Below are 24,856 nucleotides of genomic sequence, written 5' to 3' on the forward strand. Positions count from 1 at the left end.
CAGTATCTGCTTTATATACATTATTTACACAATGGGCTGCACATGATTGGCTAATTCTGGAATTCTACTGTAAGCCAATCAGGTTGTGGATTCACTTCTATCTGGAGCAGGATTGGGTGGTTCCTGCCAACCAATCATACTGCTGCATTGTTCTAGGACCAATCAGACTGCTGCATTCTGAATCCTATTGTTCTAGGACCAATCAGACTGCTGCCTTTTGGATCCTATTGTTCTAGGACCAATCAGACTGCTACAGTTTGGATCCTATTCAACTCAGTACATAACACCCCTCCCCTCTAAGTTCCAGTCCTGCCCGGGAGGTCGCATTCATAGTCCTCAAGGTATGCCGGCGGCCTACGTGTGCGTTGTGGCCTGGGGTGTTCCCTGGTCCGGGCTCCGGGTTCTGGCTCGTGTTCCAAGGATGCTGGCTGTGATGCGGCTGTTTGGTCTGGTGCAACCGGCTCGCTCAGTCGTGGTTCTGGTTCCGGTGTCCTTTCGGCCTCACGGGTCCTCTCTGTATTTACTGATTCTGCCTCTCCTGCTGGCCCCTCCTGCTCTATGGGCCTCACTGCCCCGCTGTTCCCTTGGGACTCCTCTGACCTGTCCTCCTCCTGGTTTTCTCCCGGGAATCGTCGCCGTATCTGGTCGCAGTGGCGGCGCCAGCATTGCCCCCCATCCGTTAGCACCTCGTACGACACGGGGCCAGTGACCCTGGTGATTGTGGCGGGTACCCATGCTGGGCCTGCCCCAAAATTCTTTGCGTACACTGGGTCCTGGGCCTCGAAGGTCCGGGGGTTCCTGCCTTCCCCCACCACTACCTCATCCTGAGCTCTATCGGGGTGAAGGCGGTCCAATCTGATTGCAAGGCGCCGACCCATTAGTAGTTCAGCGGGGCTCCGGCCAGTCGTTGAGCTGGGGGTGCTGTGCTGTGCTAGAAGGAATGTGGCAAGGCGGTACTCCCAGTCCCCTTGCGTCATGCGGCGAAGGGTGTCCTTGGTGGTCCGCACCATGCGTTCTGCTTGGCCATTGGTGGCAGGGTGGAACGGCGCCGAACGGATGTGGCGGATGGCGTTCTGCGCTGTGAAGGTTTGGAATTCTCCTGACGTAAATGCAGTCCCGTTGTCTGAGACGAGAGTGTCAGGGAGCCCGTGGGTTGCAAACAGCCTGCGTAGTACCCGGATGGCTGCGGACATGGAAGTGGACGGTACCAGTGCGACTTCCAGCCATTTGGTGTAGGAGTCCACCACTATGAAGAATGTTTTCCCCTGAAAGGGGCCAGCGAAATCCACATGCAGGCGTGACCATGGTGCTCGGGCGGACTCCCAGGACTGGACTGGGGCCCTTGGGGGATCTGGGCGGGATTCTTGGCAGGCCTGGCAGTGTTTGACCCAGGCCTCTATCTCTCCATCGATCCCCGGCCACCACACATAACTCCTGGCAAGGGCCTTCATTCTTACTACCCCTGGATGTGTCTCGTGTAGGGCTGTGAGGACCCTTTTGCAGAGGGGCTGGGGAACAACGACTCTGCTTCCCCATAACAGGCACCCCTTGTGGGCCGACAGTTCATGTTTGCGGGTTGTGTAGCCGGCGAATTCTGGCCCGGGGCTGCTGCTGGGCCATCCCCTCCACACCCAGTCCAGGACCCGGGAGATGACCCTATCTTTCTTGGAATGGTGTGCAACTTCTTGTGCCTGAATGGGGCGGTCGGGAAGCAGCTCCAGGCTCATAACCTCTTGTGCAGGTGCTGGGTCAGGGCCTGTTTCCGGTAGTGGTAGCCTGCTGAGGGCGTCCGCATGGCCCATCGCCTTCCCAGGTCGGTGAATCAGTGCATACTGGTAGCTGGCAAGGAAAATTGACCACCTGAGGACGCGAGGAGACAGCACTTGGGGGGTCTGCTTTTCGGGGGCAAACAAGCCAAGCAACGGCTTGTGGTCAGTCACCACGGTGAAGGGCCGCCCGTACAAGAAATCATGGAATTTTTTTACTCCCTTTACGATTGCCAGACCCTCCTTGTCGATTTGCGAGTAGTTCCGCTCGGTTGTGTTGAGTGTCTGGGAAAAGTACGCCACCGGTACCTCTCTTCCATCCGGGAGTTGGTGCCCCAGGACAGCTCCAATGCCATAGGGTGAGGCGTCGCATGCTAGCACCACCGGCAGCCTCTCGTCGAAGTGTGCCAAGACCGAGTTTGAGACAAGCAAGTCCTTGACTGCCTGGAATGCGGCCTCCTGGTGCTGGCCCCACACCCAAGGGGCCCGCTTGTCCAGGAGTCTGTGTAGGGGCTCCGCTACCGCCGCCTTGTGGGGAAGGAAGGAATGGTAAAAGTTCAATAGTCCCAAGAAGGCCTGAAGTTCAGTCTTGCTCTTGGGCGCTGGGGCATCACAAATGGCCCGTACCTTGTCCCCAGTCGGGTGGACCCCTTCTGCGTCCACCATAAATCCCAGAAAGTCCACCTGAGGCACTCCTAGTAGACATTTTTCCCGCTTCACCTTGAGACCCGCCGTCTGGAAACGGTGCAGAACGGTGCGGAGGCGGTCCTCAAACTCCTCTGGTGTGGGGCCGGCAATCAACACATCATCGAAGAAGGGGGTGACGCCAGGAATCCCTTTAAGGAGAGAGTCCATTATATTCTGGAATATGCCTGGTGCCACGCTGACACCGAATTGCAGCCGCTTTACCCTGAACGCTCCTCTGTGCGTCACAATCGTCTGTGCCTCTGCTGTGGCCTCATCTACTGGCAGCTGTTGATATGCTTGGGCCAAGTCCAGCTTGCCAAAAATTTTCGACCCAGCCAGGGTGGCAAGGACATGGCTGACCACTGGCACTGGGTATGCGTGGGCCGTGAGGGCCTTGTTTATGGTACATTTGTAGTCTGCGCAGATGCGGACCGAACCATTAGGCTTGACGGGTGTGACGATTGGGGTTTCCCAGGGAGCATTAGGCACCGGCTCCAGCACTCCTTGCTCTACGAGTCGGTCCAATTCCTCGTCTATACGGGGTTTCAAGGCGAACGGGACCCGGCGGGCCTTGAGCCTGACCGGTCGTACTGCGGGGTCAAGCTGTAGCGCAATGGGGGGGCCCGTATACTGTCCCAATTTCCCATCGAAAACCCCTGGAAATTCCTTGCATATGGCGTCCACGTCCACTTGTAAGCTAGTGTGGTTCACCCCAGTGACAGCTAGCCCCAGTGGTCCAAACCATGCCAATCCCAGTAAGCTAATGTAGGGGCCCTTGACCACAAGCAAGTCCAGTTGCCGCGTCCGCCCTCGGTATTGCACCCTGAAGGTCCCCACCCCCATTGTGGGGACCTTACGTTTCTGGAAGTCCCGGAGGGTGAATGGGGCCGGCCTGAGTTTGGGACCCCCAGTGGGACACAGTTTCCTTAAGGTCCTTGCCGAGATTATGGATAGAGTTGAACCCGTGTCAAGCTCCATGCGGCATGGGGCCCCCTCTATCTGTACCTCTACATAAATTTTCTCTACGTTGGGGTGGGGCAACTGGTATACCTGGAAGTCCGTGAGCTCCGTCGAGTTGCCTTGGTGCGTTGGGCCCCGGGACCTAGGGCTCTTGGATTGGTCATCTGATGCCTGGTGTCGGGTGGGCCGAGCCCGACACACCCGGGCGATGTGTCCCGATTTTCTGCACTGCCTGCACTCTGCGTTGCGGAAACGGCAGGTCCTCCTCTCGTGACTCTCCCCGCAGCTTGCGCAGTTCCCTCCTTCTCGTCGAGGCAGCTGTGGTCTGTGCGCTGCTTGAGTGCGCTGCTGTACTCGGTGCACCTCCTCCCTGTCGGATCCTGAGTCGTCGGTGAGGTCTTCATGGTGGACCCTCGGTTGGGATGGCAGGCTCGGCCGTGCCTCTTGGGTCGACCTCTCGGCAGCTTCTGTTGCCAGGGCCTCCTCCAGAGCGACCTGGAACGTTAGGTCCTTCTTAGCGTAGAGGCGTCGTTGCAGCTTCTCATCCTTCAGGCCACCGACGAGGCGGTCGCGAAGCATGTTCTCCAGCTCTGAGAAGTTGCAGAACCGGGCGGCTTGGCGGAGAGAGGTCACAAACCCAGTTATGGTTTCCCCAGGGGCTTGCCGCTTTGCGTAGAAGGCATTTCGACGAGCCACCACTGAGGGCTGCGGCGAAAAGTGCCCCTTCAGCTGTTCCATTATTGTTTTGTATGGAACAGTAGCGACGTCTTCAGGCGCAAGGAGAGCCCGGGCGATTTCAAACGTCTCCTCTCCGCAGACGCTGAAGAATATCGCCCTCTTCTTGGCGTCTTCTTCGTCGGTGACCCCTTTGGCTTCTAGGAGGAAGGTGAAACGGGAGGCGTACGCTTCCCAGTCTCCAGATGCTGGGTTGAATGGCGAGAAGCTGCTGTTGGCTGCCATTCTGAGTTCCTTGTGCCCCGGAGCTGAAGCCTGGATACACGGTGCGAGGCAGCGGTGCGGCAGTTGGCGGTGCTGCGGTGCTGTGTGTGGCAGTCAGCTCAGCGGGATCCCACCTTCGTCGCCAGTGAAATATACTCAGAGTCGCAAAGTGATTTCATGCTCTTTATTCAGCTCATAGTGGTGAGGAGGAATGAATAAATGTCCCCTCACAGTATCTGCTTTATATACATTATTTACACAATGGGCTGCACATGATTGGCTAATTCTGGAATTCTACTGTAAGCCAATCAGGTTGTGGATTCACTTCTATCTGGAGCAGGATTGGGTGGTTCCTGCCAACCAATCATACTGCTGCATTGTTCTAGGACCAATCAGACTGCTGCATTCTGAATCCTATTGTTCTAGGACCAATCAGACTGCTGCCTTTTGGATCCTATTGTTCTAGGACCAATCAGACTGCTACAGTTTGGATCCTATTCAACTCAGTACATAACAGGACCTATGTTGGCAAGGTGATGTCTCTGCTTTTTAAGATGCTGTCAAGGTTTGCCATCGCCTTTCTCCCAAGGAGCAGGCGTCTTTTAATTTCGTGACTGCTGTCACCATCTGCAGTGATCATGGAGCCTCTGAGTTAAATACTTTGCGTGCTGCTTCTCTGCCCACATGTTGCTGTTCAATTCAGTGTGGCCATTTTGCACACCCATGGCTACTGTCCACCTCAGTCAGAGAGAGAGGCTGTGCCTACAGCATCCTGTATGTGCTCACTGCTCTTAAGAAGGAGGCTGTACTCACCAGACTCTTGCTTCTACCTGCCTCTATGAAAGAGGAAGAGTTGTGCGACCACCATTTGTCTGACCAATGTGCTCCCAAACTGCCCACTTGAAGGAGAGACTCTGGCCATTGTGACCTCATGCTGATGCTTCGTATCTGAAGAAAAGTGACTGGCCATTGTGACCTCATTCTGATGCTACTTCATTGAAGGAGAGTGAAATTGCCCAGTATACCCTTTCATAGGTGCTGTCCCCTTAAAGCTGGGAAGAGACTGCCATGTCCACGCTGACAACAAATACAAGTGTTCTTGTATCCCAGACCAGACAGGGTGTTTTAAAACTCTGTTTCTTGCTCTTCCATTGTCTCAAATTTAAGTTGTCCCATTCTCAGGCAGTGTCAAGGTGTCAGTTATTGCTCTTTTGGTCCAAAAGATGCAGCAGAAAAGAAGAGGACATATCTCAAGGGTACTTGAAATATATAACCTACTTTGTGTCTTTTTTAATGTTTTTATTAAAAGAATTTCCACAAGTAACAAAAGTTTTTAAAAGTCATATTGAGTGGGGAGAATGGTCCCATCTTCTTTTTCTTTCCCCCAAGTCGTTCATGTCTAACTTCTGTCCATCAAGAGATCTAGGCACATGTGGAGAATAATGCATTCCTTTGCCCTCTTGGTTAATGCATGCTGATAAATCTACCACACATTAACTTGCCTGACCCCTTTTTTGAACCAATTAATTATATTGTCCTTCATAAAACCCAGGAGGAGCAAGTTCCACAGTTGCACCTCTCTTCACATGGCCTCTAGGCTTTGAACATGTTTTTTGTTTCCTTTCCACCTTCTTCCTAATTTGTACGTCCTGTCATTTGTAACATCTGTCTCTATATGAAAAGAATCTGAATTTTCCCTCTTCAGGTGAAAGAAATTATGAAAAGGCTAATTACTAGAGTGGTGTAGAGCCTTCAGGAGGTAGATTAGCACATTGATTTTACTGTAGCATTAGGCAAAAGAGAGACAGTGAGCTTAATTCTTGCTTTTCATGCTTATATCTTGGAGTAGAATGTGCTAATAGCTTCCAGTGATTTCTTAACTTGGGCATATGTGTGTATGTAGCATTGTTGAGGCCCAACTAGATGATGTGGAGGCCTTCTGACTGTTTTTATTTTCACTTTAACGTAGCCAGGAGAGACTCCGAATTTGATCACAGTTGAAAGGCTGAAGAGGATGCTAAATCCTTTCCACACAGGCTGTTTTCCCACTCATAATTTCTGCATATTGGGCAATTAGGACTCTCTTCTCAACTTAAGATGTATCACAACTAGCCAGTGATTCAGACCACCTTGAAAACAGTGAGTCAGGCCTCAAAAGAATCTACCCTGAGCTGCCATTCTGGGATGAGTCGAGGACAGGGGTGTAGTCTAACATGGGCAAGCTCAAATTCCAGGATCCGAGGGTCCAGAGGCAGGTGAATACATGGAGAAAGTTTCTGAGCAGGCAAACAGAGGAACCAGAGGCAAGGACATTGTCAAAGTCGGCCAGGGGTCAATATCTGAGTCAGCAGTATCATTTGCAGGACGCATGAAAATAGACAACCCATTGGCATTCTGACCTGCCTCTGCAGGCCATATGGCCAAGTTAAGAGGTTCCTGTGGTCTTTAAGCATCTTCGATGCATGAGTGAGACCATTTTCAAAGTTTAAAATGGGGGAAAGGCTTTTCCAAACCCTCCTCAAATACATCATGGAAATTTCTGGAACATCCACCTTTTCATGGGGGTGAATTGTCCCTCAGAATGAGGGGTTTCTATCCAACATTATTCTGTTTCCAGTATTCACTCATGAATACATTCAGTTTTGTTTAAATCTGCATCAGAATTTGCATTTAAATTGTATTTGTGTATATATTTGAAATTTCTTTTCTTTTGAAATGTGTTCTCAAATTTATTTCCTTTCAAAATAGCACGCTTGTTAACATATTTTATGCACTTTTGAACCATCAAAATGATTGGGGACTGCAAAAGCTGGTGCATAATGAGGTGCCAATCTACAGATTAGTACAAAGGAGGTCAGTTTATACTGGAATTATAAAAGATCAGACTCTTAAAGTATGCCTACATGGAGCCACCATTTTAAAGGAAGGTATCCACAGTGTTCTGCCCAATGGCATCTTATCATTGGCAAGTGCTTTTTGGCAAACAAAGGGTTGTATTTGAGCACTGCTTCTGGAGTAAATATCACACTTTCTGAATTGTCACCTCCAGTTCAGACTCCCCACCCCCACCCCAATCTACCCACATTTTTATGTTGGAGCTTCCATCGTGCAGTCATCTTTTTGAAAACGGATTTGCTGAAGTGATGTGAGCTTTTTTTGACAACGATAATTAGTTGCTAAGTTGAATGGGGGAGGAAATTAGTGGCTTTAGCACATACATACAAAACATTTTGATTTGTTTGTCATTCTCTTCCTTAATTAGTTACTCTTCAATCATGCTTTCCTCTTTGCTGCTGACATTTTGTCTGAAGTTTTATCAAGAATGGCATATCTCCCTCCCTCCCTCCCTCCCACCACCCCGTTTGATAAAATAAACACACTATTTTCCCATCTGAGAGCACTGAAAAATACCGAAAAGCAAAATCCATCCAGCGTGAAGCAAAAGGAAGGATTTCTTTTTCACATGTTGCAAAATTGGCACGAAACCAACTGCAGGCAAGAGCTGTTTGAATTGACTTTTATAGTTTGGGGAAACTATTTTGCCCTTCCAAACATATCTGTCCAGTTTGCACCATGGCAAGGAAAGGAGTTTTGCTTGGGTTAATAGGAAATGCTTCCTGCCATTCAAATGAACACCACCACCCTAAGTAATTGTATGATCGTATAACTGAATGCAACCCCACCACCTGCACATGGTGGCGCCGCAATGGTGTGGTGGTGCACACTGCTCTACCATTTTTTAGCATCAGACATGAAACAAAGAAGTGTTGATTTGTCAAGATCCTTATGGATCCTTACAAACATGCCTGTCTGGTGTTTGGCTTGGACATAGGAAGCTGCCCTATATCAACAAAACCATCCAACTCTCTGGTCTGGTTGACAGCAACTCTGTAGGGTCTCAGAAAGAGGTCCTGTGAGAATTGAATTTAGGACCCTTGGCAGGCAAAGGATGTGCTACACTGCCCTTCCCTATAGGTTGGGAAGGCTTGCCTCATCATTTACAACCTCTTGGGACTTTGCAATACCTGGATGCCACATCTAGTTCCTTGGAGTGACTATGCTTTGCTTGTTTAGAAATAGCATTGTTATTGACAGCTGATTCAGAACATGCATGCCGACAGATGTCTATTTGTCTTTCTGTCATCTTACAAATATGCAGCAACCTTAAGCTTTCAGACTTCTTTAGAATGTTAAAAGCACCAACAGGTCTAATCTAGGAACTTCACAATTAAAATCTTTTACAGAAAGGTTGACTTGCAATTCCTTTTGAAAGGACGTCCCTCGAGGAATGAGGGAGCATCACTTTGCCATGTGTTTTTATGCCCTTGAATAATAATTTTTGAAAAGAAAAGGAAGACAAGAGAAAACTGTTGGAATTATCATATTTGTACTGCTGGAACACTTCCATTCAGAATGCAAAATATGCCCACTACCTCTAAGCTAACTAAGAAAACAAGTTGCATTTTTATTCAACAGCGTTGACGCTCTTACCAAGCATGAGGCAGCAGATTGCTAGGCATGTAAGTAGGTCAGACATTGTGTTGAATGATTGTGCTTCATCTTTTGCCATCTGGCAACATGAATCAATGTCAGCGGGATGCAAAATAGGACTCTGCAAAGGTGACCTTGGTGACAGGATTGGGCCGTGGAAAGCAGCCTGTTAAGAGGTTACCTGTATTTATAAGGACAAAACCCCCACCCGCTGCATGATGGATTCCTCCCAGTGAGCTGAAGCTCTCTGCAAGCCTTGATCAGAAGAGGCTGAAAAACCTCTGATGCAAACAGTGTGGTCTGAGTAAAGTTCACTTCCTGCTTTCCCCAAACAATTTCAACCTCCTTAGGTGGGGGAGAAGAGTGTCTGAAAGTGATCCCTGGTCCACCATAGATTCCTGGTCAGTCTCTCTCTCTCTCTCTCTCTCTCACACACACACACACACACACACACACACAACTTGTGTCCTCAGGTTGTTGAATAGGCTGAGTAATTTGGCCAGTGAGAATGACTCTCCCATCCACTTCAACAGGTTACTAAGCTAGAAGGGTTGCTGGGGCTATGCACCACCGAGACCTTTTCACCCCAGACCTATCCTTGTTATCAGTGGAAGCCACTTGCAGGGGACCTTGAATTTCTGAGGAGATACATGTGCAAACATGTCCCATTGCTCAGTCCCTGCTCCTGCCAACCTAGCAGTTTGAAAGCACGTCAGAGTGCAAGTAGATAAATAGGTACCACGCTGGCGGGAAGGTAAACGGTGTTTCTGTGTGCTGCTCTGGTTCACCAGAAGCAGCTTAGTCATGCTGGCCACATGACCCGGAAGCTGTACACCAGCTCCCTTGGCCAATAAAATGAGATGAGCACCGCAACCCCAGAGTCGGCCACGACTGGACCTAATGGTCAGGGGTCCCTTTACCTTTACATGTGTAAACCCAAGACAGGAACTTGGGGAACTAACCCTCCGAGAGGAAAGGGAAGCCCTCCTCTGGAGGAACCACAACTCTTCCTCACTCATACCCTGTGCCCACTGGGTAAACGTGAGATTTCAGCCCGTTCTCTTGATATTCTGTGAATGAGTACACTGGAGAGTGTAGGTCAGGATATGAAAAGAGTTAAGACTGTAAAGAAGGGGTGGCCTCCAGGTATTCCTAAACTACAATTCCCATATCCTTGACCACTTGCCATGCAGGCTGGGACTTATGGGAGTTGTAGTCCAACATCTGCAGGGCAAGATGTTTAAGTGTGGTGTGGAGTTATGGACATGTGAGAAAGGAAGACTGAAGGAAATTCTTTTATTATTATTATTTGTACCCTGCTCATCTGACTGGGTTGCCCCAGAGGAAGTCTGTGGCTATTGTGCTGCAGGAAGTAAGAAGCGGGGAGCATCAAATTAATGGTAAGGACCTTTAAGTGGCAAGTGGTGATTTCTGGAAAGAGTAGTAGTCAGATTCTGAGTGCTGTCAAGGCATTTTATCCCATTAGCAAGGTGGAACTCAAAATGAAGGAGGAAGGAATGGGTTTCTGTGCAGTCAGTCTGAAACGGGACCCAAAATCCTCATTTTTCCTCCTCCAAGGGAGCATTTCTAAAATGCATTAACTTGAGTTCTTGAGTCAATGTATAAACAGAAAGCTAGCTATATAAACAAGTGCTCAAAGCCCTCTCCTTTATCAGTCTGTGACGGCAATGGATGGCCTTGCCAGTTCCGTGGAGCAGGGATGGCATGTCTGGGTCTTATCATACATCTTTGGACTTGCTGTGGACTGACTACGCAAGTGCCTTCTGCTAACCGGAGAGCAGAATAAACTCTTTCTCTGAATCAACCTCGGTGTCATTTGACTTCCTTCCTCCCTCCCGGGAGCAATACAGACCCCACCAGTCGGTAAAGTCTAATAAGGCAACAAAAGAAGACTCAGTCTAAAACATCTAACTGCAGGGGTGGAAGCCCTTAGTATCTAAAATAAGAACTTATGGGCTTTATTCAAGTACAGGCTGCAGGCCTTCAGAGATAAATTTTAAGCTAAGTACTAATGGCATCTCCACCTCTGAGTCCTAGTCTCAATAATGTCTTTCACCATTACCATTCTCATTTAGAAACAACATCAGTTAAACCAGTAGGCAGGGCCAGTCCAAGACATTTTGGCATCTGAGGCAAACCACAGAGGTTTCCAGCCAGGGAAGAAGGGTTGAGTGAAGATCTACATTGGGATCTGCTGCCCCTGTAGATTTTGCCAGTGATCTGGATCTTAGCAAGACACAAGCTGACTCACTCAGACCCATATTTTAATCATAAGCATATACACAAATCCACAGGCTGGATTGTCTGATCTTTTTACACCACTACCCAAAAAGTTCATAAATACAGAAAGAGCAATATGGTCTGCATATTTATGTGTACACATTCAAAGATGACTGCTGGCTGCTTTTCTCCGAGTTGTGACTGCATACAAAGGTAGCCAGAGCTAGCTCAGCTTCTGCTTATTATTAAGAAAAAAAGAAATAATTCAAGGCAGCACACATTTTGAAAATGATTCACCAGGGTGCCTTGTGACTTGGTTAACATTTGCCAACACTATCAGGATATATCATTTTGTATTTCTGCACCACATCTTAGTTATTGTTCTGTGAGCCAACCATACACATACAGTAAAGCAACAAACAAAAATAAGATAGGATTCAGAATTGAACATAAGCAAGCCATAGCCTGACAAAGACTCTAATGTTTTACTTTTTGGTGATGGTTGGTCCTGAAAGGAACAGCTGCTGTCAGCAACTGTCAGCAGTTGGACTGCTTCTGTGTTGAATGTGGCCGTGCTGGTGCAGAACGACTATTGTGGATTCATAATGAAAATCCCCGCAGTACCCAAGCTGCCTCTGTATCCCAGTTTCATTAGCACTGTTTCACAATGTGGGGTGCAGCGAGTGCTTAGGGGGTTAGGGACAAGTGAGAGGAGCAGGATTGATGTACAGACTTGAATGGTGCAAGAAACAACAAAAATAGCCTGCAAAAGCGAGATTCTAAAGCTTTCCTTCATCTTAACTCCCCCCTCCCCAAATCTGTTGTACCAAACACTCTCCACTTTCATTAAAAGCAAAACTGGACCTCGTGTAGGCAGATGTGTTTGCTGTTTACGTGTCTGCCCTGTTCGTGTCTAATATGAGATTGGGGGGGTGTACTTCTAACATCAGAAGGAAACCCATAGGTGTGTGGAGCTGAATCCACTCGCATTGTTCCACTCTTTTCTCTCTGCCAAGTTTCCTATGTCTCATGACATCCCATGCATGTTTTTCTCATATATGCATGTATCTGAATATTCACACATTGCTCTAGCCCTGCAGGTTCCAATGCCAGAACTGAGATGGAATGGGGCAGGGAGAAACAACTGAAGTACAGTGGTACCTTGGATTAAGTACTTAATTCATTCCGGAGGTCCGTTCTTAACCTGAAACTGTTCTTAACCTGAAGCACCACTTTAGCTAATGGGGCCTCCTGCTGCTGCCGCGCTGCAGAAGCACGATTTCTGTTCTCATCCTGAAGCAAAGTTCTTAACCCGAGGTACTATTTCTGGGTTAGCGGAGTCTGTAACCTGAAGCATATGTAACCTGAAGCGTATGTAACCCGAGGTACCACTGTAATGTATGGAGGTGATGCAGAGATAAGTTCAGCTTCCCTTAGCCACATACCCCCTTTCATGTGAAAATTAGACACAGTTGCACTCATTCATATGCAAACAGGGCATACGATGAAGGACAAACATGGCTGCCACGCATATAAGAAACATTTCAGGTGATCTTCTGAAGCGACATGGAGGTGAACTTGGTGACATGTATAGACTTGCATGGGAAAAGAGTGTCCAGTCACCTTTTAACTTGGATTCTATCTTTTGTATTGGCTTACCTGCGAGTAAGCCCCATTGAATTAAATAGGGTTTGTCTCTGAATAGACATGGTTAAGATTGTGCTGCAACAGATTCAACAATGGACCAGAGGTTTCCGACACAAATGCAAAAGGGTATGTAGCAATGGCATAATGTAATTTAAGAGTACATGAGGTAAAGGCACATTTGGAACACTCGCTTACGTCTAGAAATGGAAGAGTTAGATATTCTATATGGCAGGGATGACAACCTGTCTGGATGACCTCGGTTGGAGTCCAACTTTTTATCAACCCCAGCCAGCATGGCCAACAGTCAGTTCTGACAACATATAGAGGACCACAGGCCTCCCCTGCCCCACTCTATGATTTGTTTTTCCTGTCCTGTTTTCTACATTGATAATATAAGCCTACTCTATTTTCCTTGCTGTTGTTTAATTGTTTAGTCGTGTCAGACTCTTCGTGACCACATGGACCACAGCAAGCCAGGCACTCCTGTCTTCCACTGCCTCCCACAGTTTGGTCAAACTCATGTTAGTAGCTTCGAGAACACTGTCCAGCCATCTCGTCCTCTGTCGTCCCCTTCTCCTTGTGCCCTCAATCTTTCCCAGCATCAGGGTCTTTTCCAGGGAGTCTTCTCTTCTCATGAGGTGGCCAAAGTACTGGAGCCTCAGCTTCACGATCTGTCCTTCCAATGAGCACTCAGGGCTGATTTCCTTCAGAATGGATAGGTTTGATGTTCTTGCAGTCCGTGGGACTCTCAAGAGTCTCCTCCGGCACCATAATTCAAAAGCATCAATTCTTCAGCGATCAGCCTTCTTTATGGTCCAGCTCTCACTTCCATACATCACTACTGAGAAAACCATACCTTTAACTATACCAACTTTTGTCGGCAAGGTGATGCCTCTGCTTTTTAAGATGCTGTTTGGGTTTATCATCACCTTTCTCCCAAGAAGCAGGCGTCTTTTAATTTCATGACTGCTGTCACCATGTGCGGAGATCATGGAGCCCAACAAAGTAAAATCTCTCTCTGCCTCTATTTCTTCCCCTTCTATTTGGCAGGAGTTGATGGGACCAGTGGCCATGATCTTAGTTTTTCTACATTTCCTCTATTAATAAGATTCAGGGGTCTCATGAAACCATACTATCAGTGCTGTTGTCCTGCAGATGCACTCCATATCGAAAATGATAGAAGTATAATATCCTTTGTGCAATAATGTAATAATATGCATATTGTGGAAACAGTAGCATCTGTGTATAGTAAAACCAATAAAACGTGCTCATTTAAATTACCCTCTAATGTGTCTCTAAGGAAGAAAGCCAAGAATGACTCATATAACTTTTTAGTTAATGGGAAATGGAATATGTAATTGCTTGTTTTACTTAATACTACTTTTCTGTTGCCTCAAATGCACTTGAGTTTATTTTAGAACTTACCTTCTCAGCTGAGCAAGTGCCAAATCACAAAGAATAATTTTAAATAAGTAGACAAATCAACAGCTGTGCTGTCGTAAGGGGTCCTAGCGATGCTTGATATGAAAAGAAAAGGTTGCGTAATTCCTGTGTGCATGATAGGACTTCCTTTGTCACCAATCCAAGCACTTACTTACCATAGATAGATTTAAGAGGAAGTTAGACAATTAATGGAGGATTGGTCTGTCAGTGGCTATTGGTTATCATGCGGCCAAATAGAACCTCAATGCTCACTTACTAATCTTTGTAATAAAATGTTTCATCTTATTAAGATACTTTTATTGAAATTTTCAGTTTTATTTTGAGCAGCTTTGGACATGTTGTTGTAAAGAAGAAGAAGAAACAGCAGCTGTGTATAGATTTCAATTTCCAGCAAGAATAGGAAGGGCAGCAGTCAATTTTAGACTTCCTTAATACGTACACCGTCATACACTGTGTTTTCTGTTTAGAAGATTGTTTTTTGAAATGTCAAGGGGCAGACCTTTTAAAGTCAAGAGGCTAAAGATGGGAGCCCAAGATGATTTCTGCTTCTAAATTAGTCATGATCCCTGCAGCTCCAATTGACATAATGTCAATTTCAGGCAACAGGAATTTAAAGAAGATGCAGTAGGGTCAAGTAGCCTTTACTCATTTATTTTTCTTTTCATGGGTTGCATAACTGGATTGACTTGACGTGTGTATATTCATTACCATAGAAATTTTTTTTTTTTTAAAAAAAAGAATAGAAAGAAGTTTATGCACAGTAAGGGCTGTGTGTGTCCTATTACTTTTATTAGTTTATTAGATGTTATGGTTGCAAAACTATTGAGTTGGCTATTCCCAGCTCCTGCTCAATGTGCCCCCAAAGTTTGCAAAACTGGTATGACAGAGACCATGGCAATACACAGCTTACACACAATAAATAATTAGAACATGGTAGTACATGATAGAACATCACAGATACAGCTGGTGCAATGAAGCTGTCTCTAGCTTTTGTTTGTTCACATGACTTCCCTAAACCATGCCAGTCAAGGATGGAATTGGGGAAGGGCTATTGCTCAGTGGAGTAACAAATATTTTGTTTGCAAAAGGCCTCTGGCTTCAGTCCCTGGCATCTCAAAGTAGAACTGTCAATCTGCAAGGGAACCAAAGTTGGTAAAATGTAGTCTTTTTATCTGATTTCTACCACTATTATTTCTACCCAAATAACACCGACACATAAGGAAACCAGGCATTCCTATGTACCTACTCCAGATTAATGAAGAAAATTTTGTTTCTATAGAAGGTATTCTTTCCAAGAACTGCCCGCCCTTAGTAGTCCTTGACTTTACCTGACCAAGAGCACTGCCTCTGACCTGGCAATCAAAATGATGGATGGTTATATCTTCTACTGTGGAGATTGCCATTATCCCCGGGGCGGGGGAGGTATCTTCTTTCCTGTTGAAACTATTCTCTCTGCACTCGAAAATAGATTTGTAACTTGAAGAAAGCGCTGTCACATTTTGATGAGTTAGAATGGACAGAGTGGTTTCATTGCCTGGATATGCGTGCCAACCAGAGAAACGTCGAAGAGGTGGCATTAAAGACGTGTTCAATGACCTTTTTGTTGTTCGTTAAGCACAATGATGAAATTTTTTATTATTATTATTATTATTATTATTATTATTATTATTATATCTATGTTTGTGTGTTACTAGCTGTTTTGTTTAAAATGTCATATTCTAGTTTAGAGCAATTGCCGTTCTCCTAAAATTAAAACGATCCTTGGTTTTGTTTTAAAGAGCATAGAAGAACCAGAAGTAGAGGAGGAAAAACAGAAGTAGAAATGGAGTATGAGACTAGTGAAAGTGAGTGAAACATTTGCCTTTCTTCTTTAGCAAAACTAACAACTCTCATTTTGTACATATTGGTAGGAATCCTAACATAATAGCCATTGATTCATCCAATTCCTCCCCCCACCCCCGATACGCACCTTTGCATGTTTAAATCCCTGATGTTGTTTGTTGGTTACTTGACAAAGTCTATCACTGATTATTCTATTATTTTTTCTGTTAAGAAACTTGTGCTGTTTTGAAGTTCCACTGCTTGCAAACTTCAACGCTTCTGTTAATTCCCACCTTTCCAGTGAGCAATGCACGGTATAAATGTATGCAATTAATGATAATTAAGAGGGCTGTGGAGGGCAGGTAGAATTGAGATCAGGAGTATTACTATTTTTTTAATGCTGTATGGCCACGAACTTTATAATTACGATTTTGTTCCCACTTCAGACAAGTACTTGAAATGGTGAAAAGGAAACTTGGAGGTCATATCAAGTTAGCATTTTTTGAAGTGATTGTGTGAACTCTGAGTATCAGACTAGGACCTGGGAGACAAAGGCTCACATCCCCACTTGACCCTGAAACTTACTGGGTTACCTTGAGCCACTCACTGCCTCTCAACCTCACCTGCCTCACAGGGTTGATGTGCAAAAGAAATGGGCTTAGAATAATTGATGAAAGTCACTTGCTAAAATATTTTGGAATCAAATAATCTGGAATAGAGCGGCCCAAGGGAACGAGAGATGTCAGAATAGAAGAGAGAAAGAAAAATCATGTATAACAGAAGCAAGGAAGTCCTGTGAAACAGGGTTTTCTGCATTTTGAAATGAGAATGAAAAATCTCCAGAATGTCTTGCTAGGAAGAGGGAACTCTCAAACCAGCACTTGAAACTGGTGTTGTTGTGTTTTGTTGCTTTGTTTTAAATAAGCCAAAAACATCACTATGCTCTGTAGTTCAGTGCCTTGAAACTGGAAAATAAGCGGCTCAGCGCAATTTAGACAATGTTGACATCAGCTGCATGCTGCTTTCCTTGCAACACCGCCCTTCCATGAAAATAGAGATTAATATTTCTACTGTATGTATCCCAAAGTAATTTGCATACTAACAAAGCATGGCACCCCCATGGTAAAGTAAGTCCTTGCTTCATGTGATTTTGAAAGCCCTCGATACCTATCCCATGACACACTGAGTAGCCATGATTTGGCCCCGACGATTATGGAATGGTTCCCTTGTGACTAATCCTCTTTTCGTAATGTACTGCTGGAGATGCAGTTACCAGATGGAATGGCATTAAACTTGTCCTGTCAGGGCCCCACTCAGTGATAGAGCATATGTTTGCATGTAGGCATTTCCTATGTTCAGGCAATGATATTTCCACTTTTGAAAGGATAGCACAGCTGGTAAAATCTCTCCCTGAGACTAAATGGTGATGTTCAATGCGAAATTACCTAATTCGGTATACAAACGTCTCCATCTCATAGCTATGCAATGAATCAAGTGCTGTTTCTCATGAACTTTTCTTTCAGAGGAAGTCTGAGATTTTCAGTGCCGGATTTATGTATAAGCTAAACAAGTTATAGCTTAGGGCCCCACTCTCTTGGGGGTCCCCAAAAAAATTAAAGGAAAAGAAACCTGGATGTACATTTCCAAAATATAAGATAAAAAACAAATAAAATAAAACCTACATACGGCAACAGTGTTTTGTGTTGTGTAGGCTCCTATTTGCTATGTGCAAATGGCTTTAAATAACTATTAGGTCAATAAATTACCATATAGCATATATTCAACACAAGAAACAGTGACAATTTGTTGTTGACAAAGGACAGCTGGCCATATAAAGGGCCCCATTACCTTCAGTAGCCTCATCAGTAGCCTTTAGGGCCTCATCAAACCTAAATCCGACCCTGGAGATTTTGCACGCATACAGTCAACATTCAGCAGACCAGGTGCCCCAAGGCAATTTGCTTTGCAGGTTAATTGCACAGAAGCTTTTGGGACAAGTCCATGTACCAAAATGCACAAAAATGTCTATTTTAGAATGAAATACATTGAGATAAAATGATAGTTAAATGTGTATGTTGGCTTAAGTACGAATTTTAATTCAGAGCTATTGTTTGTTTACAAATAGATAGATAGATAGATAGATAGATAGATGATAGATGATAGATGATAGATGATAGATGATAGATGATAGATGATAGATGATAGATTAGATAGATTAACAAGGAAACTACATGGAATGCATTTTTTAAAAGAGCACATGTGAAATTGCATAGATGGATCTGCACTGCGTATCTCAAGAGCTGGTAGTGGCAGTTATTTGCCATCTGATGGAGGAAACTCTGGCACATCTCATATAATGTCATTAGCCCTGCACGCTAATGGGAAAGAAGAAATGATCTGTTGATAAGAAAGCTTACAAAGAACTATAGCTCACTGGCAGAGCACATACCTAGGTTGCAAAAAGTCTCAGGTTCAGTCCCTGGCAACTCCAGGCAGGGTTGGGAGGGACTTCGGACTTAAACACAGGAGAACCATTGCCTCTCCGTGTTGACAATACTGAGCTTGATGGACCAATAGTCTGACTTAGTCAAAGGCAGCTCCCTATGTTCCTAAATAGCTCAGAATACATCCTAATGCAGTTACTATTTATTTTCCAAGACAGACATTACACAGAAGCAAATTTGGGCTGAAACTCATTCTTCCCTAGGCAAGGGAGCACACACCCTCGTTTCCTGAGAAGAATCATTAATAGCCTGAGGGAACTGTTAGAAAAAGCTTCTCTTCCACCTTCCCTGAGGCTGCTTAAGACACGTGTGACTGACTGTGGAGCTGGTGCCATCAGCTTCCAGTCAGCTTCAGAGGGCTCTGCCTTCTACACTTTGTGTCATTTCTGTTTTAGCCTTTTAAAATTGTAAACCACCTTGGGTGCATTGGCAGAAAGGTGGAATATGAATGCAGTAAATAAATAAAAGCAGAAAATAACGAGCAATTTTAGAATAGCCTCGATTTAGAGGTGCCATGGGAAGGTAGCTAATATTTGGGGGGAAGATGTGAAATTAATATTGAAACTTGTGTTTCAGTGCAAAGTACGGCCATTTTCTTTCACATTTAATGCCAGTATATACTGCAAAAATCTTATGTATGTCTATTCAGAAAAGATCACATTAAATTCAATGGGATTTGCCCCCCACATAAATTTGCATAAGATTGCATCCTAAATCTCTTCCTCTAAAATGAGTAGTACTTAAAAGTGATTAACTTCTGTTCAGTATGTTTTATTATTTAATCCTAAATTTTCGTTAAGCTGGATGCCTCACAGCTAGACTGTGAGGAAGACTAAACATAACATAGCTTCTGTAAAAAAATAATAATCTGGAAAGAATTTTGTGAGGGATTTCTTTTTGGTGAATACTAGTATTAGTTTCTTTTTGGGGGAAGCAGTTATTTAATGTAACATTGTCCACCACAGATAGAATAGGCTCCCCACCCCACCCCCCATCTTTAGTTTTGATTAGGTAGAAAAGGCATTCAGAGAAGGAAATCACAATTTTTTAAAAAAGAAGATCCAGCCAGAGCCTTTTGAATTCCACCTGACTTCTAGCTACACTCCTTGGTTTATTTTTATCCTATTAGCAAGTCAAAGGAGTCCCACCGAGCTGTCAGAGCCTTTACCAGCATCCTTAAGCAGCTGGTGGATGCCTCAGAGAACAGCCAAGCCATTTCCATGATATATTTCAGTAGCAAGAAGGTCTTCATAAATATATTGCATGGGGAAATCAGCTGTGCCTTTGCACTTTGCCTTCCAATGCTCTCTCAGTTGCCCTCCATGTTCCCAGGCGAAAGGTGGCAACACCTTCTCCTGCTTCTGGTCAGGAAGCAAGCAAGAATATAGATAGGAGGGACAGGAGAGGCTCAGCTACTTACAACAGATGCTCATGTGGGGAAGAAACCAAGCCCTGATCCCCATCACAACAAACTAAGCAAATTTTGCACAACCCAAACTACGTACATATGAGCAGTGCTCTTTTTCAGGACTCAATTTCCAACACTAGCTAGCTATGTCCGTGAAGTCCACAAGCAGGGCATGAAGGCAACAGTCCTCTGCCTTGTTGACTTCCTCTAGCAACTGGTGGAATAAAATGAACTTGCAAGGTAGCAGCCATTGATACAGTAGGCTTCCCTTCTAGCAATGCATTCAGTCCCCTTCAAGAAGAACATGTAAGCCCCGACGACCATCACCAAATTCCATAATGGTTCATTGTATGAAGAAGTGCTATTGTTTATGTCTCTCGGACTCCCTTGAAAGCTGTCAATGGGTGTCCACGTTCTGCACCTTCCTTACAGAAGTTTCTGCAGGCAAGGAACTTCAGGAACTTCCTCCCAAATAGATCCACATGTGGTTGGGGATTGCTGGCCATAGCATACCGTATTTTTCGCTCTATAAGACGCACCTAGTTTTTGGAGGAGGAAATCAAGAAAATAAATATTCTGAATCTCAGAAGCCAGAACAGCAAGAGGGATCGCTGTGCAGTGAAAGCAGCAATCCCTCTTGCTGTTCTGGCTTCTGGGATAGCTGTGCAGGCTGCATTCGCTCCATAAGATGCACGCACATTTCCCCTTACTTTTTAGGAGGGAAAAAGTGAGTCTTATAGAGCAAAAAATACAGTAATTACCTGCAGGCTGATCAGCTTTCCCACAAGTGGAAGATTGGTGCGTGCATATAGGGAAACATACAGGGAGTGAACATGTGAGATGGTTTGGGCCATGGAGGTGTGTATGACACTAAGCTTTGAACGTCTGCATTTGTGGCCCTCAAATTAATTCCATAAAAAATGTAGAAGTCTCTGCTTGTCATCAGGGCTGTGTCATCAGGGCTGTGACATGTTCTGTGTTGTCGCTCCATATCCCAATACATGTGTGACCAGCAGTAACATAAAACAGAGTGTGAAATGACAGGTGGGGAGGCACACGAGTCTCCTCTGCTTTGTTTTTAATAAGGAAAAATAATTTATTTTGGCATCAGCTTCTCATTTGTTACTTCCCAACATGGAATTTTTCTAAGGGAAAACGAGGCAGTGTTTTCCTGTGCTGTCTTGTGGAAAATACGTAACAGCGCCATGGAGAGCTTCTCCTCATTTCTGAATCACTGGATGTGGAGCTGTGATATCACTTCCACTAGTTTAGCATGAGTGTGCTCTTCTAGCCTACATTTGGAAGATAAAGGTAAAGGTAAAGGGTCCCCTGACCATTAGATCCAGTCGTGACCGCCTCTGGGGTTGCGGTGCTCATCTCGCTGTATTGGCCGAGGGAACCGGTGTACAGCTTCTGGGTCATGTGGCCAGCATGACTAAGCCGCTTCTGGCAAACCAGAGCAGCGCACAGAAATGCCGTTTACCTTCCCGCCGGAGTGGTACCTATTTAGCTACTTGCACTTTGACGTGCTTTCGAACTGCTAGGTTGGCAGGAGCAGGGACTGAGCAACGGGAGCTCACCCCGTCGCGGGGATTTGAACTGCCGACCTTCTGATCAGCAAGTCCTAGGCTCTGTGGTTTAACCCACAGCACCACCCGCGCTCGCAGCCTAATGTGGACTGAGCCTGCTCAGTGGGCACAAAATGCTAACTTTTAGAGGGAGGGAATGGAAACCAGGCTCAGAGGAAATACGGCGAGGAGAAGTGGCTGGCTAGGGCATTCCACACTGCAACATTTTTTTGCATGTCCCATTTGTCCTCCTTTAACTGTGGCTGGGAACCAGAGGAACTATAGGTTTTTTTAGGTGAGGGCTCTTTTCTTTTGCCCTACTTCCTTTAGTTCTCTTGAGCTCCTAGCTGATTGAACTGCGCTGGTGTCATGGTGCTGTCAGACAAGGAATGTCTAGAGGGAGGAATTAGCTCTTGATTGTCAAAAGTACGCTTACAAGTTAGGAAAAGGCATGTCCCTCTGTCCTATGTGAAATATACTCGGAGTCAAGTGTGGATTTCATGCTCTTTATTCAGCTCAGAGTAGTGAGGAATGGAAGTTCCCCCGAAATGTCTGCTTTATATACATTATTTACACAATGGGCCCCACGTGATTGGCTAATTCTGGGATTCTCCTGTAGGCCAATCAGGTTGCGGATTCACTTCCACCCGGAGTTGGATTGGGTGGCTCCTGCGGACCAATCAGACTGCTGCATTCTGGATCCTTTTGTTCTAGGACCAATCAGACTGCTGCATTCTGGATCCTGTTGTTCTAGGACCAATCAGACTGCTGCATTCTGAATCCTATTGTTCTAGGACCAATCAGACTGCTGCATTCTGGATCCTATTGTTCTAGGACCAATCAGACTGCTGCATTTTGGATCCTATTCAACTCAGTGCATAACACTATGCCTCTCAGTTACTCGTAGGTGAGCATCCGATGAGGCAGTGGCCGCAACAGAGAGGCCCACCCTCGACCTCAACTTATGTATCTCCCCCACCCAAGCTGCGCACAAGTAGGCAAGGACTCCACCTGCGTTTAACCCATTTCTGCTCCTGTCTCTTCAATCCTCTCCTGATCCTGGGAGACAGTGGGGCAGGAGAGGTGGAGGCAGGAGGAGAAGGTGTGGAAGCCCTTGACTCTAGACCAGCCTGACCTCTCTCTCCCTCCTCCTTACACCTTCACTCTCCAATCCTGCAGCTTCTCCTGCCTCTGCTTCCCGTCTCCCAGCTGTTTCAGGCTCCCCCAGATCACTAATCCCTTCCTCCAAGTCAGTCTCCAACCCCACTTATTGTCCCATCTCCTGCAAACTACTTTTTAGCTGCCTGAATGGTTTTATTCCTTTCAATTTTATTGTGGCTACATCATGTATTTGCAATCCCCCTGGTCCTGAATGGGATAACTGTTCCCCTGAAGGACCAGGTGTGCAGCCTGGGAGTCATTTTGGACTCACAGCTGTCCATGGAGGCGCAGGTCAAATCTGTGTCCAGGGCAGCTGTTTACCAGCTCCATCTGGTATGCAGGCTGAGACCCTACCTGCCCGCGGACTGTCTCGCCAAAGTGGTGCATGCTCTGGTTATCTCCTGCTTGGACTACTGCAATGCGCTCTATGTGGGGCTACCTTTGAAGGTGACCCGGAAACAACAACTAATCCAGAATGCAGCAGCCAGACTGGTGACTGGGAGTCAGAGCCGTAGCTAAGTGATCTTGCACCCCTAGCAGAACCCTCCAGATTGTGCCCCCTAGCCACAGACAAATTAGCTCTTCTTTCTGCCTCTCCTCCAACCCCCGCAACCCCACATTCAATTCCTCACGCACTTCACCTTGTAATGAATTCTTTCACAGAAAATCCAGTACACATATTTATGGACATATTTTTAAGCCGATTTTGTGTCCCCTCGCCTGCGCCCCTGGCGGGGGGGCTTCCTCACCCCTCCAGCTACAGTCCTGTTGGGAGTGGCTGCCAAGACCATGTAACACCGGTTCTGAAAGACCTACATTGGCTCCTGGTACATTTTTGAGCACAATTCAAAGTGTTGGTGCTGGCCTTTAAAACCCTAAATGGCTTCGGCCCAGTATACCTGAAGGAGCGTCTCCACCCCCTTTGCTCAGCCTGGACACTGAGGTCCTCCTCCGAGGGCCTTCTGGCTGTTCCCTCGCTGTGGGAAGTGAGGTTACAGGGAACCAGGCAGATGGCCTTCTCGGTAGTGGCACCAATGCCCTCCCATCAGATGTCAAGGAAATAAACAACTATCTGACTTTTAGAAGACATCTGAAGGCAACCTTGTATTGGGAAATTTTTTATATCTAATGTTTTACAATTATTTTATGTGCTGTAAGCCACCCAGAGTGGCTGGGAAAACCCATCCATATGGGCGGGGTATAAATAATAAAATTAGTAGTAGTAGTATCAGTATCCAGCCACCACTCCTCAGTGTCCAGGCAGTCCCTGACAGTTGTCCAGTTTATAAATGTATGCAGATCATATTATTATGGCCCCTAGCAGTAATATGTTTCCTTCTAGAATGTGGGACTCTGAGAATCAAGATACATTTTGCTACCAAGAGTCTCTCCTTGGTTATTCTTCATAAACAGCACTGCTTTGAAAATGATCTGTTTCATTGCTATTCAGCTGATGGGCTGAGATAGCAGCACAGCAATCATACGACTATATGGTAAAAAAAAGAAGTTGTTCCCCAAAATCCATGTTTGTGCTAAAAGTGGGTCCATGGTCTGAAATGATCGCACATTCATTCATTCAACCTGACATCTACAACCATGAATAAAAATGAGTTTTTAGAACTGTGTTTAGAAAGTCCCATTCATAAAAGGATTTCTATAAATGGTTGTATGCAGCTGAGGATTTAACTTGCTAGCTTCTGTCCTAACCTTTAAATTATTTCCTGGGAGAGAAATATTTTGCACCTCTTAAAACACACACACACTTAACTGAGAGGGACAAAGCTGCAACCAGATAAATAAAAACTTTATGTAAGAAATTCTGGTATACTGCATGGGGGAAAGGTACTTTTTCGTATTTCAATCTTATTTCTAATACTTTAAGAAGTATGTGTTGACCTTGATTGTCATGACCTAATCATGCATGTGGTAAAGTTACCTTGACCAGAGTTGCAAAAGAAAAATGTAATCCTTTTTTTTAAAAAAAAAAAAAAACTTATTTGCATAACTTAAGCAATTAAGAAATAACCACTTTCTACAGATTTGGGAGGATTTTATCTATGCAATTAAATTTCAGTAACAAGGAAACATATGTTTTATTAGAGAGGACATGGAGCCCTGCCTCTTTCATATGTGGGCTTCATTCTGCTTTTCTTAATCTCAAATGGGATATGATACTGAAGCTCAATATGTCCCCAACATCTTTACAAAAAATGCACCCCT

The 24,856-nt window shown here is 45.4% G+C and overlaps 1 protein-coding gene and 1 long non-coding RNA gene across 4 annotated transcripts in view; one reads left to right on the forward strand and one right to left on the reverse strand.

The window, feature by feature from the left end:
- The window catches only part of PLCB1 (phospholipase C beta 1), a 481,134-nt gene that overhangs the window by 439,388 nt on the left and 16,890 nt on the right, over positions 1-24,856 (forward strand). The window contains exon 32 of one of the 3 annotated variants that reach the window (XM_080998940.1): positions 15,953-16,018. The exons of the other annotated variants lie outside the window; for them this stretch is intronic. Coding sequence (XP_080855066.1) covers positions 15,953-15,994 — 42 coding nt within the window. The 3' untranslated portion in view covers positions 15,995-16,018. The remainder of the gene's footprint in view (positions 1-15,952; positions 16,019-24,856) is intronic. 3 annotated transcript variants of the gene reach the window in all.
- Positions 21,968-23,734, reverse strand: LOC308473746. Its single transcript, XR_013984276.1, has 2 exons — positions 22,202-23,734; positions 21,968-22,160 (listed from the first exon to the last, which is right to left on the reverse strand). It is a non-coding gene; the product is annotated as an uncharacterized lncRNA (long non-coding RNA).

This window comes from Podarcis pityusensis, assembly GCF_964106645.2.
Source record: "Podarcis pityusensis genome assembly, chromosome: 3".
Lineage (NCBI taxonomy): Eukaryota > Metazoa > Chordata > Lepidosauria > Squamata > Lacertidae > Podarcis > Podarcis pityusensis.